General features: G+C 42.8%; 1 protein-coding gene across 1 annotated transcript in view; it reads right to left on the reverse strand.

The window, feature by feature from the left end:
* Positions 1–14,556, reverse strand: part of VTA1 (vesicle trafficking 1) — a 192,781-nt gene that overhangs the window by 50,774 nt on the left and 127,451 nt on the right. The window contains exons 4-5 of the mRNA XM_066595977.1: positions 12,572–12,647; positions 6,304–6,415 (exon numbers count right to left, since the gene is read on the reverse strand). Of these exons, the coding sequence (XP_066452074.1) occupies positions 6,304–6,415; positions 12,572–12,647 (188 nt within the window). The remainder of the gene's footprint in view (positions 1–6,303; positions 6,416–12,571; positions 12,648–14,556) is intronic.

Raw genomic sequence — 14,556 nt, forward strand, 5'->3', positions numbered from 1 at the left:
TGTTTTTCACAATAGTGACTTCAAGGCTTTCTCTACCACTGTCTTAGAACAAATTTAAGCCCATACAGCAAATAAACTTGAATCAGTAAGAAAAAGAGAAATGTATTGGATATTCAAGCTTAACACACTAGTACCAATTGGTGCACGGGGATGGCTTGATAGGCAGTCTCCCAAGGCAGCCCTGAGGCCTTTCAGAAGGCCCCCGGCAGCCATGATACCTGCACGGCTCCCCCGAATTGGCCGATTGCGGCTATTGCCCGCGGGTGTCAGCTGTACTAAACAGCTGATACCCACGCTGTATGCAGAGAGGTCGCCCCGCGACCTCTCTGCATACATACCCCGATGCTCCAGGACGTAAATGTACGTCCTGGAGCAGGAAGGGGTTAAACTTTTATAACTTTTTTTTTTTCCATTTACACTTTTTTCTTAAGTCCCCCTGGTGGGACCACAACATGCGATGCTTTGATCGCTCCTGCAGTATGATATGATGCTATAGCATTACGCTTTACTCCATCTTGACAGGCAGTCTATCAAGCCACCTCACGGGTATGGCTTGATAGGCAGTCTGCTAAGGCAGCCCTGGGGCCTTTCAGAAGGCCCCTGGCTGCCATGACACCTGCACGGCTCCCCCGATCTCACTGCAGGGAAAGGGGGGGGGGGGGGCGTACAGGACCCCCAATATGGTTTGTGAGATTTAAATGCCACTGTCAGAATTGACAGCGGCGTTTTAAGGGTTAATAGCCGAGATCGGTCGCACGGCCAATTGCAGCTATTGCCTGCGGGTGTCAGCTGTAATAAACAACTGACGCCCGCGCTCTATGAATACATACATACCCCGACGCTCCAGGACGTACCCTCGGGTCCGTGGTCGTGAAGGGGTTAATGTAAATTGTTAAGCACGTACCATCTGATGGTATTTGGCGAAAAGTAATCTCTATCAAAATTTATGGTATTCCACTTGATTAACTATATTATTTTAATTACACAAATTACTTTGTGTGGGTTTCACAGATTTCTTTGTAAAAACCTCTGGTTGTACTTTAGTTAGTCTACATGTTTAAAACATCTGAAAAGTGGAATAAGGCTGCTTGTCCATGGGCGGGTTTTCATTGCGTTCCCCGTGGGGAGCGCAGTGAAAGCTCTCCATAGCATTGCTATGGAGAGCGCTTCCCCCCTGTCCACGAGCGGAGAATCATTGCGATTCTCCGCTCGCGGCTGGTAAATTGCAGGTAGGCTGACAGCGGAGATCCATCTGCCGACTGCTGCTCCCGCGGTGGAGATCCGCTGCAGGATACGGCAACGCTCGTAGACAGGCAGCCTTAGGCAGCCAAATGGTGCAAACACACACCCAGCAGATGTTTCACTCTGTTTAATAAATTAGCTTAATTATATTAAAAAAAAAGAAAAGAAATATGATGTGTGCATACCCAATGCCACGTTCCCAGTACTTACTACTGTAGACAAGGATAACAAAGATGTACTGTATTTGGAATTCAACACAGCTATACAGTATGTATACAATTATTGAGTATACAGCTATGTGTGTATACTCAATAACAAGCCTGTTTGCAGTGATATGAAAGATTTCTGATTCTACCTACTGCTAAAAAGATAAAATTTCAGTTCCCAATACACAAAGGGAATGAAATTTCCAAATCAACTTTTAATTAAATGAATGACTAATGCGTGCTTAAAAGTTCACTCAGTCAGTACATACAAACGGCCCGAGAAATTGGTTACATAGTATGTCTCTGTAAAAGTTGCTTTTTTTTTCTCCTTTAGAAATCGTCTAAGCCTTTTTTTAAGCTACCAACTTTTACTGCTAAGACCTGCTCCCCAAGTAGGATATTCCACAGATTTAGTAATGGTAAAGAAAGTTTTGATGCCTTTGGAGAACTTTTTTTCTTCAGATGGAGAGAGTGGACCCTTGTCTTCTGAGCGGATTTTACAAACTGTAATTTTACACAATATCCATTACACAATATCCCATAAGTGACAGGCCACTGAAATCAACAGGACTGTCGCTATTTTTATGCTGGCCTAACATGAAAGATTCCCATTCATCTACCCATTAGCTGTTCATTATGGGCTATGTAAAGTGCCGTGCAAAGCCCAAAAATACTATATCCACAGTTGCTCCACTGTCCAGACGGCTTCTGGTCTCTTAAAAAAAGAAATCAGGTTGGTTTGACAACTTCTGTCCCTAGTAAAGCCAAGCTGGCTATCATTTATATTATTTTTTATCATATACTCCTATATATATATAGCCTCTCAAAAATTTAGATGGATGTTAAGCTTACTGGTCTATAATTACCCGGGGAAGACTGTTTGAAAATGAAACGGCACATTTGCCTTGTGACCGTCCCATGGCACTTTACCAATCACTACAGAACCCCATAATGACCAGCCTGTTTGCGCCTTAATGACCAGGCCAAATTTTGAAAATAACATGTGTCACTTTAACATAGAATAACTCCATAAAGGTTTTTGCATATCCAAGTAATTGGTATTAGGCCTCCCTCACACAGGGCGTTTTCAGCCCTGTACAAGGCTCCCATTCATTTCAATAGGGCTGCTCACACAAGGCTGAAAACGCTGCGTTTTGAAAGCGCTGCATGTTCTATCTTTGGGCATTTTCAGCTGAGCCTCCCATTGAAATGAATGGGCAGCGTTTTCAGCTGTGCTGAAAAGGCAGCTGAATAGGCAGCTGAATAGACAGCTAAAAAGGCAGCTGAAAAGGCAGCGTTTTGCAAACGCCCTGTGTGAGGGAGGCCTTAGTGTATCTTGACACCACCAGGAAGTCCTGGTGGAGTCAAGATTGACAGGGGGTTGACGCCCCCTGTACCTGATTGGTTGGACAGCTGCCAAGTCAGTAGGTCCTGGAGGCCGATAAAAGTTGTGCAAAAGCCATAGAGTGGTGGACGCTGCTGGCGCTACAAAGCAGTGAGGCTACGCGGCGGCAGTAGGAGGCACTGTCAGACCCGGTCGGATGGAAGTGTGCTGCGGCAGCAAAGCAGGATCGTGGGCGACGGCACAGGCAGATTCTCCCTGTGGTTGACTTATCCTGCAGCCGAGTAGCAGAGCGCAGCATGTTAAGGAGTGATGACAGGCGCAGCACAGACGGCCCCACAGTCGTGGAAAGCCACTGTGACAGCCGGGCGCAGTGCTCCAGTACAGCGGGTATCCGAGTGCGCCAAGGTACCGCAGCAGGATGGTCAGCAATAGCCAGTAGGTCTGCGCGGGGGGAGTGGCCTTAAGGGAGCACACAGGGACCAGGATCTTGGCAAGAGCTAGCTCCCCGCCGGAAGCGAAGAAACAGCCGGCGTTAGCCAAGCAGTCCTCATTCTCCCTGCGGCCGGGAGCCATCACAGAGAAGCAGCGGTTAGTAAGACGTGCCCCTCTACACTGCTTTTTGCCAGGCCTGCTAGCTTACAGTGAGGGGAACTTTTTATTTTGCACATGCTACAGTAAGCCTACATGGAAAAGTAACCCTCACCCTAAGCCACCACTGCCGGCAAAAAGCAATGCACACTGTACTGATAAGCACCTTCGTCTCTTCACCCTATCACGAGCTAGGGGTGTGACAGGGGCGTTCCTCCTGTAAAAACCCTAGCTTGCGGTGGCGTCAAGATACACTAATACCCAAGTGATTTTGACATTGTTTTTTTGCTTTATATTGTTCTTCATTTAGGTGGTAAAAATAGTCATTTCTTCACTTTTTCAACTACAATATGTCAAATATGCGCAAACATACTGTATACATTTTTGATAAGATATATATTTCCATCTGTTTTCTCTATTCTCATGCACATTGGAAATTTTTTTTTTTAAACATTTAGAAGATTTACAAATTTTACATTGATTATTTATTTAATAGGTGGTAAAAATAGACCGATAGAATTTGTGCATATTGATTAAAAGCGCCAAAATTGGGAAAATTTAAAAAAAAACAAATATTCACATTTTCAACTGCAATCTCTCAAATATGTGCAACCATACTGTACACATTTTGATGAGGTATATATTTTCAACTGTTTACTTTACTCTGGACACACATTTGAAAAGCTTTTGTTTTTTTAACCATTTAGATTAAATTTAACATTAATCAACATTTTGAGGAACACTTTGTTTTTCTGCACCAAGCCAAGATTGCAACGGCTCATAGGTGTCAGAATGATAGATACTCCCACAAATGATCCCATTTTAAAAAATACACATTTGAATGTAATCACTGAGGGGGTGTCATTAATATCTTGACCTCACAGGTTTTTTTCAAGAATTAATGCAATTTAGAGGAGAAAAAAATCAAATTTCATATTTTTGCAAATATGTTATTAAAAAGACAGGATTTTTTTTCTGTAGTGTACATGATATTGAGGACTTGCACCCAAAATGGATACCCCTATTCGTCCTGTGTTCAGAGACATACCCATTGTGGCCCTAATCTTATGTCCGTATGCACAACGCGGCCCAAACCGAAAAGAGCAGCCAGTGGTTTTTGGAACAGACATTTTGCTCGAAGGTGATTTAGGCCCCATTGCCCACTTGTAGAGCCCTTGAGTAGCCAAAACTATGGATACCCCCACAAATGACCCCATTTTGAAAACTAGATCCCTTAACACATTCATCTAGGGGTATACTGCATATTTTTACCCCACAATTTTTTAATGAATCTGAGCAAAGCAAAAGAAATAAATGATGATTTTAATTTTTTTGGCAATTGTATCATTTTAAAAACAGTTTTTCTTGTTCAGCACACATATGAATGATTACTTCCACCCTTTGTCCCGTGTTCAGAAAAATACCCATTGTGGCCCTAATATTATGTTCGTATGCACAACGGGGCTCAAATGGGCGCATGGCGGGGGACATGGCCGTAAACCTTCAGTAAGTAATTTCACCTCTCCTCACGGATCGAATCAGTGATGGGAGGTAAAACTAACTTTTTTTTTACGTTATCGCCGTTTTCTATTGGAAAATAGCAATCACATGATTAGGGACCGCATACCACGACCCCCGTGAAATCTTGGCTACGTTTAAATTACTCTGGCAATCCGTGGCTTTTGCACATGCGTCAGCCATTTTGGCGGTGGGCGTGTGCGCAAAAGCCGTGGTGAGGCCTGTGGATAAATCTGGGGGCCTTAGGTTTGTAATTTCATCTCCTCTCATGGATATGATCCATGAGGGGAGATGAAACAAACTTTACATGATCGCTGTTCTCCTTTGGATAGTAGCGATCATGTGACCGGGAACCACATACAGCGTCTCCCGGTGACATCCCTTTGCTCTGGGCTACACAGGTTAGCTGGAAGCCAGAGAGATTTTAAATTTCCCGGGCCACGCACCCTTCTGTGCACGCGCCCAACGTATGATGCGCCATCGGGACCGGGAGAACAGAACGCCGAAGGACATCGGAGAGGACGGGGGTGACTACTTTCAGCTGTCCTGATGAATCTGATCCATCAGGGAAGCTGAATCATTAACTTTTATTTACTTTTTATGAAGTTTCATATGTTCACTGGCATTTATCAACATGTGACCGGGGGAAGGTCCTGCGGCTCGGGATGACAGCTACCTCCGGGAGTCGGCAGCATGGAACTGTCACGTCTACAGGTTGCAGGGTTTTAATCTCCGCAGGGAGCATGTTTTTACGTCTCTGGGGATTAAAGACAAAATGCTTGTCACATAGGATGAGAGGGTACGGGAATATGGTTTTCAGACGTTCATTCTTGTGTAGGGTATGGTGGAGTTGCTCTTCGATTTTCCTTAGTACCTCTAGCTGTGAATTGTAGGTCACTACTAGAGGTACACAATTGTTTCTTTCCTTTTCTGTGTATCGGAGTAGTTGATTCCTGGGTATCCTGGTGGCTCTGGTGATTTGGTCATCAACTGAGGTGGGATGGTAGCCCTGCTTTAAAAAGGTCCTTTTAAGATGGTATGGATGTTCCGCTCTGTTGGGTTGGAGCAGATCCAGATGTATCTGATGGCCTGGCTGTAGACAATGGACTTTTTGATGTTTTTAGGGTGGAAGCTAACCACTAAATTGATGACATCATAATCATCTGGACCAACATAGAACAATAATAAAATTCCATGAAAGATTCAATGCATTCCGCCCCACCATAAACCTGACATTAGGCTACTTGTATACCAAAATCCACTTGTTGGACACCACCATAAAAATTTCTAACAACTCAATGCAGACATCCCCATACTGCAAACTAATTGATCGGTCCACATACCTCAGATGGGACATAGCTGGTGGATAAATAATGGTTACTGTTAATATTAAAACTAACTTACAGTAGTCTTCGCCTTCAAATCCAACGGGCCCAGACTGAGGAGTCTCCCCATTCTTTAAACAGTTGTGGATGTATGTGGCCTTCCATCTGGCATATTTTCTGTGCTGAATGTTCTAAAAATAAAAAATAAAAAAAATTGTAAATTCAAACAAATCAGATTTTCGATAAAACAAAAAAAAGTGAAACAGCTAATTGACTATTATGTGCAGGGCTACGATTTTTCCTAATCCATTGGTTACATCAACATAACCCCTTGAGGGAGTGGCCATTTATTAAAAAAATAATAATTGTTTTCTTCTCCCCACCTTCAAAACATCTTAACTTTTAATTTTCCATTGACGTAGCTGTTTGAAGGATTGATTATTGTGGGACAAGTTGTATTTTTCAGTGAAACTATTTAAACCTGCAACTCCTAAGGTTTTTGACTCACATGGAACCATTTAAATCTTCCGTTGCTCATTATGGCACAGAAAATTGGTGGACCCTATTTTTTGCTCCACAACATACAGATATTTGAGATATTGCTTTTTGCAGTGATCAGTAGTCCAACCAAAGCTTCAATTTCTACTAAATCGCATTTTTGCCACATGAAAGATGAATTTTCTTTCTTTTCTCTCTGCTTCCAAATTGGTGTGCTCGACAAGCTTTTCATAAGCACTCACTGGACACTACAATATCTTCAAAGGTGGCAGCATTACCACGTTTGTCTGTGACCTGATAATATTGGGACTTCTCAGTTTGCATGGCGCTGGTGGATTTTCGCTCCAAACAAAGCAGTATTTCCATACATAGCAGGAAAGCAAGTGCAATCACGAACAACCTGTAAAGGGAGGATCTCAGTCTAGACCAGCCAGTTACCATCATAATTAACTATCACACTGAAAACTGGCTTTATGCTTTCCTGGTACAACCTTCAGTTTCTGTATCTATTTCTACGCTGCACAACTGTTCAACAAATTGCATGTGTTTTTGCACTGGGTGCTGCCATCTTGTTTTTCTGCCTTCAACCCTGTTTTTGGACAGAACACAGCCAGCACATTCCAATATGCTTTGCGGGAAGTTCCCCAGTAATAATAAACAGCTGGCGAACGTGCTCAAGAGATGGTCCTGGCATTGATCAAGAGCTCAAAATGTAAAAATGAATAAGCCCATTGTCATCGCATGCACAGAGGCTGATCCGATTGCTTTGGCTATCACTTGGCAGATCTCCAAGCAGCTGAGTGCAACAGGAACCTGATCTTGAGTCTGCTTTCTGCAGTACTGTATCCAAGATGAGTAAAGGACTATAGATTCATGTCCTAACTGCATGGGGCATCAGTGCCTGGTTCGTGAATCTACAGAGCGCCGGGAAAAGATTAAACCAAACGACTTCATAACAGAAATTTTTATAAGAGAATTAGATTAGATTTCTATATATAAAACTCATTTAATTAGGAAATATTTAATTTGTGGTTTAATGACATTTCAAAATGCACTATTTAACTTCATTATTTAAATAGAGACCCATGTATTCCTTCATAAAACTCAGTCTTCCCATACTTCTTTCATTTTAGTTCTCTTATTTATGTGGTAACCTTGCATTTAGATCTCCATAATATTATGCTGGGACAGCCACAAAATATTACCTAGTGTTAAAAGCTGTGGCCGGCGGTTGTAATAAGGTACAAGGGGGGGGGGGGGGGGGGGGGGAAGTCATCTGGGGTCATCGTTTCTCAGACATGTCGTAATGCTCGTTCAAGTAAAACGTCGGTTAGGTTTACATTTCACTGAATTTTCTTGCAACAACAATATATCAAAGTCTCTAGGTCTTATTAATATATATTGGATGCAACTTCATAAATAAATCATAATAATGGCCATTCATAGACCAAGACGAGAAGGTTAGTAATAAGTGTTACTGCACTGGTATGTAATTTGGTAGAGGCCAACAAAGACGCATTTGTACTTGGTTATTTTCTAACATAGAAATATGTTTAAATACTTTATTAGAAAGTTGTTTGTAATAGAACTGCAATTTGTTGAAGGTACTTTTAAAATAGTTAATACACTTCAAAAGGTTAAACATCTTATGAATAAAATAGAAACTATATAATTCTCTAGTCTAGGAAAACACCCAGTGGTTGCTGTGCTGTTAGGCTGCCTGTCAATGGCCATCATCGCTAGTGATATTCCACCGTGGGGAAGCAGTTGGGGGGAAAACTGAAAGGTTTCTGCGGTGAGCCTATCTAATAGAAAATCGCAGCGTGCAGCGATTTGAATCCCGCAAGCAAAGAATCACTATGATTCTCCGCTCGTGGACGTCAGGCTGCGCGCTTTACACAGTTCTCCTATGGAAAGTGTTCACTGCATTACCCGCGGCCAGATTATCGCCCCGGATAACGCAATGACAACTTGCCCGTGGACAGGCAGCCTTCGTGTCACAGAATAAAGGTTATTAAGCTTTTTATAGAAAAATTTCCCTAGGTTTGCCATAGATGCACAGTTGCAAAAAAAAGCCAGTGAACCCCAAGGCTGGGTTCACACACTCCAGAATCCCGGCGGAAATCTCGCGGTTTGGCTGCAGCGAAAAATCGTGAGATTTCCACCGGGAGAAGCGCTGCTTCAAAACCCGCAGCACCTAGTTGCGGGTATTGAAGCAGCCTTGCCACTCGCTCTTCCGCTGCAGCCGGCGCTCCCATGGAGGAGAGCGCGGGCGCAGCGGAAGAAAAAAGTGAACATGCTGCGGCCGGCGAATCCGCGTTGCAGCGCCGGCTTCTGGCGACTTTGCCGCGGCAGATTCGCTGTCCCGTGTGGACGAGATTTCTGAGAAATCTTGTCCACATGGCTGGCTAACCCCGGTATTAGCGGCCGCAGGTGAATTTGCCGCGGCGAAATTCCGGACGCAAATCTGCCCAGTGTGAACCCAGCCTTAGGTATTACCTAGATTTCTACATTGATTACTAATTAAATAAGCTTGGTCACCTTGATGTTGGTATCGGGCCAATGTAATTTGATCAAATTATATACCAAGAACCTTGCATTATTTAATGTGGTTAGAGTATTGATTATAGGTATGTATACCTCAGATAGTAAATTTATTTTGCGTGCGGTTGCCATTTTTGGTTTCTGTTTCTATTGTATGTTGCATGTTTAACGTGCACCTATACATTTCTATTGAGATATTTCTATTGGGTAGTGCTGACCTATTTTATTCTTTTTTGTACTAATAAAATGTAGTCTGATTGTTATTTATTCACAATTCTAGACAAATACAATCTAACTAAAAGGTACCTTTACAGGGGGGCGATTATCACTTGGCGTTTAACGCACCTATAAACCTAGCAACTGTCGGGCCATGTAAACTGTAGTCACTCAATCAACCTGGAAGTGAATAGAGGCGGGCAGGCAGGAGTGATCTCTGGCCCGCTCCACCTACATTCATAGAAGGATTATCACACCTGGGTAAAAGCACAAGAGCAAGTGTCGCTGGGACGGTGTCAGGCGCTAAAACACCCAACAGTCTTCCCTTAAACGAATAATGCACAGCCAGTTGTACTGGTCATTACTTACGGAGCACATTAAAGCATTCAACCACAGTGCAGTGAGAAAAAGTAAGTGAAGCTTTGAATTTAATAGTTATAGATGTCCCTTTAGCAGAAATCACCTCTACCAAACGTTTTCCGTAGCAGCAAGTCAGATTTGCACAACATTGACAAATTTTGGACCCTTTTGGACCATTTCTTCAAAACATAGTGTTGTACATTTGTGTTACAAAGCTCCAATTGTGTCTCATTTTTCGATGGAACATTTTCCCAGAAGCACCGTGGATCATCCAGGATAGTAGCTTCCGTTTTCATTGTGTTTGCCCATGACCACCAATCGTTAAGTGTTTTTCTAATAGTGGATACATGAACAGGGGTTTTATGCACTTTGAAGAATCCTCTTTTACAGTCACGCTTGGTTTCTTTCTCAGCTGTTTCAGGATTGCCCATTGTGCTCTTGGAGTAAGCTTAACACAATGCACACGCCGAGAGAATGTAGCAATAGTCTTGATTTTTCGCCAATTGTATATCCTCGAGTATAAGAGTTTTTCAGCACAAAAAATGTGCTGAAAAAGCCCCCCTCGGCTTATACTAGAGTGAGGTAAAAAAACAAAACAAACTGCAATGACCACTGTCATCTCCCTGGCATCAGTGATTCACTGAATGGCTGCAATTGGTTTATCAAGCGCCAGCTGTGATTGGCCAGCGCCCGATCCAACCACAGCGCTTCCTCACACAGCGCTGACGGCGGGGTATTTCAAAACCAGGCCAGGGAGATGACAGCGGGGAAAAGACTGAGGCAGCTTGCCGCACCGCCGGGGAGAGCATCGCGCTGGGGACACAGACGCCGGCTGAGAGGCGAGTATTGCGTTTATTTTTTTTTACCTACTATATACTGGAGTATAGATAGGCTTATACTCGAGTCAATAAGATTTACCATTTTTTTGTGGTAAACCGTATTGATTCGGCTTATACTTGGGTCGGCTAATACTCGAGTATATACGGTAACTATAATTTGTCTAACCATGGACTGATGTACACTGAGGTCTTTAGACATGATTTAGCATCTTTTCCAGCTTTATTTATATGTATAACATGTCTTCTGAGATATTTTGAACGTTGTTTGCATCGAGGTGTGGTTCACACTAACCAATCTTTCTTGAGAAAAACAGATTTGTCAGCAACCAGGCTTAAAGGGGTTGTCCCGCGAAAGCAAGTGGGTCTATACACTTCTGTATGGCCATATTAATGCACTTTGTAATGTACATTGTGCATTAATTATGAGCCATACAGAAGTTATAAGAAGTTATTCACTTACCTGCTCCGTTGCTAGCGTCCTCGTTTCCATGGAGCCGCCTAATTTTCAGCGTCTAATGGCCAAATTAGACGCGCTTGCGCAGTCCGGGTCTTCTTCTTTTCTCAATGGGGCCGCTCGTGCTGGATGCCGGCTCCGTGTAGCTCCGCCGCGTCACGTGCCGATTCCAGCCAATCAGGAGGCTGGAATCGGCAATGGACCGCACAGAAGAGCTGCGGTCCACCGAGGGAGAAGATCCCGGCGGCCATCTTCAACCGGTAAGTAAGAAGTCACCGGGGGGCGGGGATTCAGGTAAGCGCTGTGCGGATTTTTTTTTAGGTCCCTGCATCGGGTTTGTCTCGCGCCGAACGGGGGGGCTGTTGAAAAAAAAAAAACCCGTTTCGGCGCGGGACAACCCCTTTAATATTTTCTTTATTTAATAGGCAGAACATTTGTGAAACTAACAATCTTCTAATTAATTGAAACACCTTGTGCTTTTGAAAGAGTCATTAATACAAAACTCCGCTTACTTTTTCTCTCTGCACTGTGGATGATTACTCAATTTGCTCAAAAAGGTACAACTGTCCTCTGTGTTATTAGGTTAGATTATGTTTGTCAGTTGATAGAAATAAGACCACATTATTTATCAATGCGGACTTCCAAGTTATTCTATAAGGTTCACTAACTTTATCTTGCAACTATATATGTTCATTAACTTGCATTGTTAGAAGTACATATGCCACATGATTTTTTGGTAGCAGGAATTCGCATATCGCAAGGAATCGCATATTCCAGCTTCACTCCTGAGTATATCTGCTACTAGTCTAAAGAACCCTGTAACTTATTAGCAGATCCTGACTACAAATTCAACTTCAGTCAGCTTCTATCAAAAGAAGCTACTATTCGGATCCCCAACACACTGACTGTTCTCTCTAGTGATTGATCCTACAGCAGCTGCCTCTCTCAAATATCACACAGCAGGCTCCAGTGATTTAGAAGAACCATCTCAGGTGAGACAGGGAGAAGGCATCCTACAGCAGGTGACTTTGCAGCCCGTAGCGGTGAAAGGTGGGAGGATGCATTAGAAGGGGAGAATTATCTCATACAGCAGGGATGGGGGGGGGGTTGTAATTCGCATCATCAGAGGAAAATAACAGAGACTGGGCTTTATTTTTTTCTTATTTCATGCCACCCTTTAAAGCAAGCCATCAATGCACTGAAGCTACCAAAAGAACTTGTGCATGAACTGCTAAAATTACAAAATGGATTAGCATAAGTGGAATTCTGCACTATGGTCCATAGGCTTTAAAAGGATTATACGTATAGGTATATATTGCATCAACAGACCTTTACAGTGGAAGTTGCTGCTGGTTGTTAACATATTTTTTCCTATAAACAGAATGAGCAAAAAACATAAAAGTTGTAAGGTAAAGGACCTTGAAGTTATAGCTTACCTCCTCAGTGAGTTCACCGAATACAGTTAACGTATCAAGCAGAAGACTAGCTGTGTAGAAAGACTTTATCATGTTCCTAAAAGAAGAAAAGAACAGATAATACTTTATTTGGAATCAAACAAAATGAGATATATAGTCATTTGAAGAGACTTTTAGACCTGTCAGCTAAGCTTATGGGCTGAAAGTAGGTGACCAGTGGAGTCTGGTTATGTGTTATACTTACCTGTCCCGTTGTTTCCCCGGTGTGAGTGCTGAAAGCCACAGCAGAATGCATTGAGCAGCGCTGCAAAGTTGCTCGCCCATTATAAAATTAGAAAGAGCGGAATACTTAGCAGCGCTGCTCAATGTATTGAGTGGCGGCTTTCAGCTGTGACACCAGGAGAGGCAAGTATAACACATCCCTGGACTCAGTGGGTTATCAACTTTCAGTCCATAAGCTTAGTTTACAAGGGTAAAAGCGACAGATTCCCTTTAAATATAATCCTGTACAGCAAGTATTATATTCCAAGATGGATAATGTACTTGTGCCGTGTGCTTTATATTATGTAGCCTTCTTTTACTGTATAGAAAATAAATATTTTATGCCTGTGCCCTACTTTATTGGCAGTTTTAAAAGAAAATTACAGTGATCCTCCGGGACAGTTATGGTAAAACTTATCAGATTTATCAAGGTCTCCTGGGATAGGGGATCGGGGAAGGGATGTTTCAAGCTATCATATGCTTTTCATCAGGCTAGTAAGTGAGATTGGCAAGGTCATAAGGAACAGACAGCTGTGCAACCCGATTTGTGGGGAGAAAAAGAGCAATATGTCACTTCTGCACAATGATTCTGAGAATTTGCATCAGGATTTCTGCATGTCCATTAGCCCCATTGATCTGTGGCTTCTGCAAATATGAGTCTATGTCAGAAATCAGAGCCTCAGCTTCAGGTGGATTAGCCCGTGGGAACTGTAGAAGGAGCAACCTTTGCTATTAACTAATGTAATAATTTGATAAAACCCTGCAAAGACAAGTTGCCGACAAAGATTGTACAGATTAAATGCATCCAATTGTGAAGGTCTCATAAAGGAAAAGCCAGATGGAACACTTACGGAGCCAGTCCACAAAAACCTCCCATACACATCAATGGGAATACAAACAACAGACATTTGTGGGACTACAGTAAATTTCATGACACGTTGCCTACCCAGATTTGAAGATTTGCCCCACTGAATAATATGAAATGAATCATTTCTAAGAGCAGCTGGACAACTTTACATGGTACATTTGACAGAGTGAGGCTCTTCCAATTGTTGTTTTGTAGCTTTTTATTATTTGTACGAGCATTAAACAAAATATGCTGCCAACAATTCTAATCTCTTACAGCCTTTGGTCACATCAACTGCACTCAACTGAGGTCACTTATGAAAACTAATGCGAGGTAAGCAGCTGCGCTGTAAACAGCAACCGGAGAAGCTTCACTCAGGGGTTTTCAGATGCAGGTCACAAAACAAAAGCAAAGATGTTGAGACCCATTTGTGGATATGACAAAGCGAAACCTTTTCCATAACTATGAAAACCTAAAGGATGGCATCACAACTGCGGCTGGAGCTTCCGTCAAAGATGTGGCTGAAAATACTGGAAGAGTAAAGTTCTGCATGCAGTGCTTTTTCTTCAGTCCAAAAGCCGGGTACCTGGGTGGAAAGCGGGTGGACCCCATTATAGTCAATAGGATCTGCCCCGTGTGGTTCTATTCCGACCAGAGTCGCAGCCGTTTGGCTCCGGGGATTCCCTCCCTTTACTGCTCCCTACATGAAGCAGGAAAGTGGAATCCCCAATGCAGGTGTGAAAGAACCCCAAGCTGTTATGTTCAGCAGCAATTTATTTTTCACTAGTGGGTGCGGCTGAATCAGAGCAGGCAGGGAAAATAGAGCAATAAAAAGCAATATATCGTTTGTTTTGCAAAAAAAAAAAAGGCACAAAAGCAAAAAAACCAGCAAAACAGA

The sequence above is a fragment of the Eleutherodactylus coqui genome, chromosome 3 (assembly GCF_035609145.1).
Source record: "Eleutherodactylus coqui strain aEleCoq1 chromosome 3, aEleCoq1.hap1, whole genome shotgun sequence".
Lineage (NCBI taxonomy): Eukaryota > Metazoa > Chordata > Amphibia > Anura > Eleutherodactylidae > Eleutherodactylus > Eleutherodactylus coqui.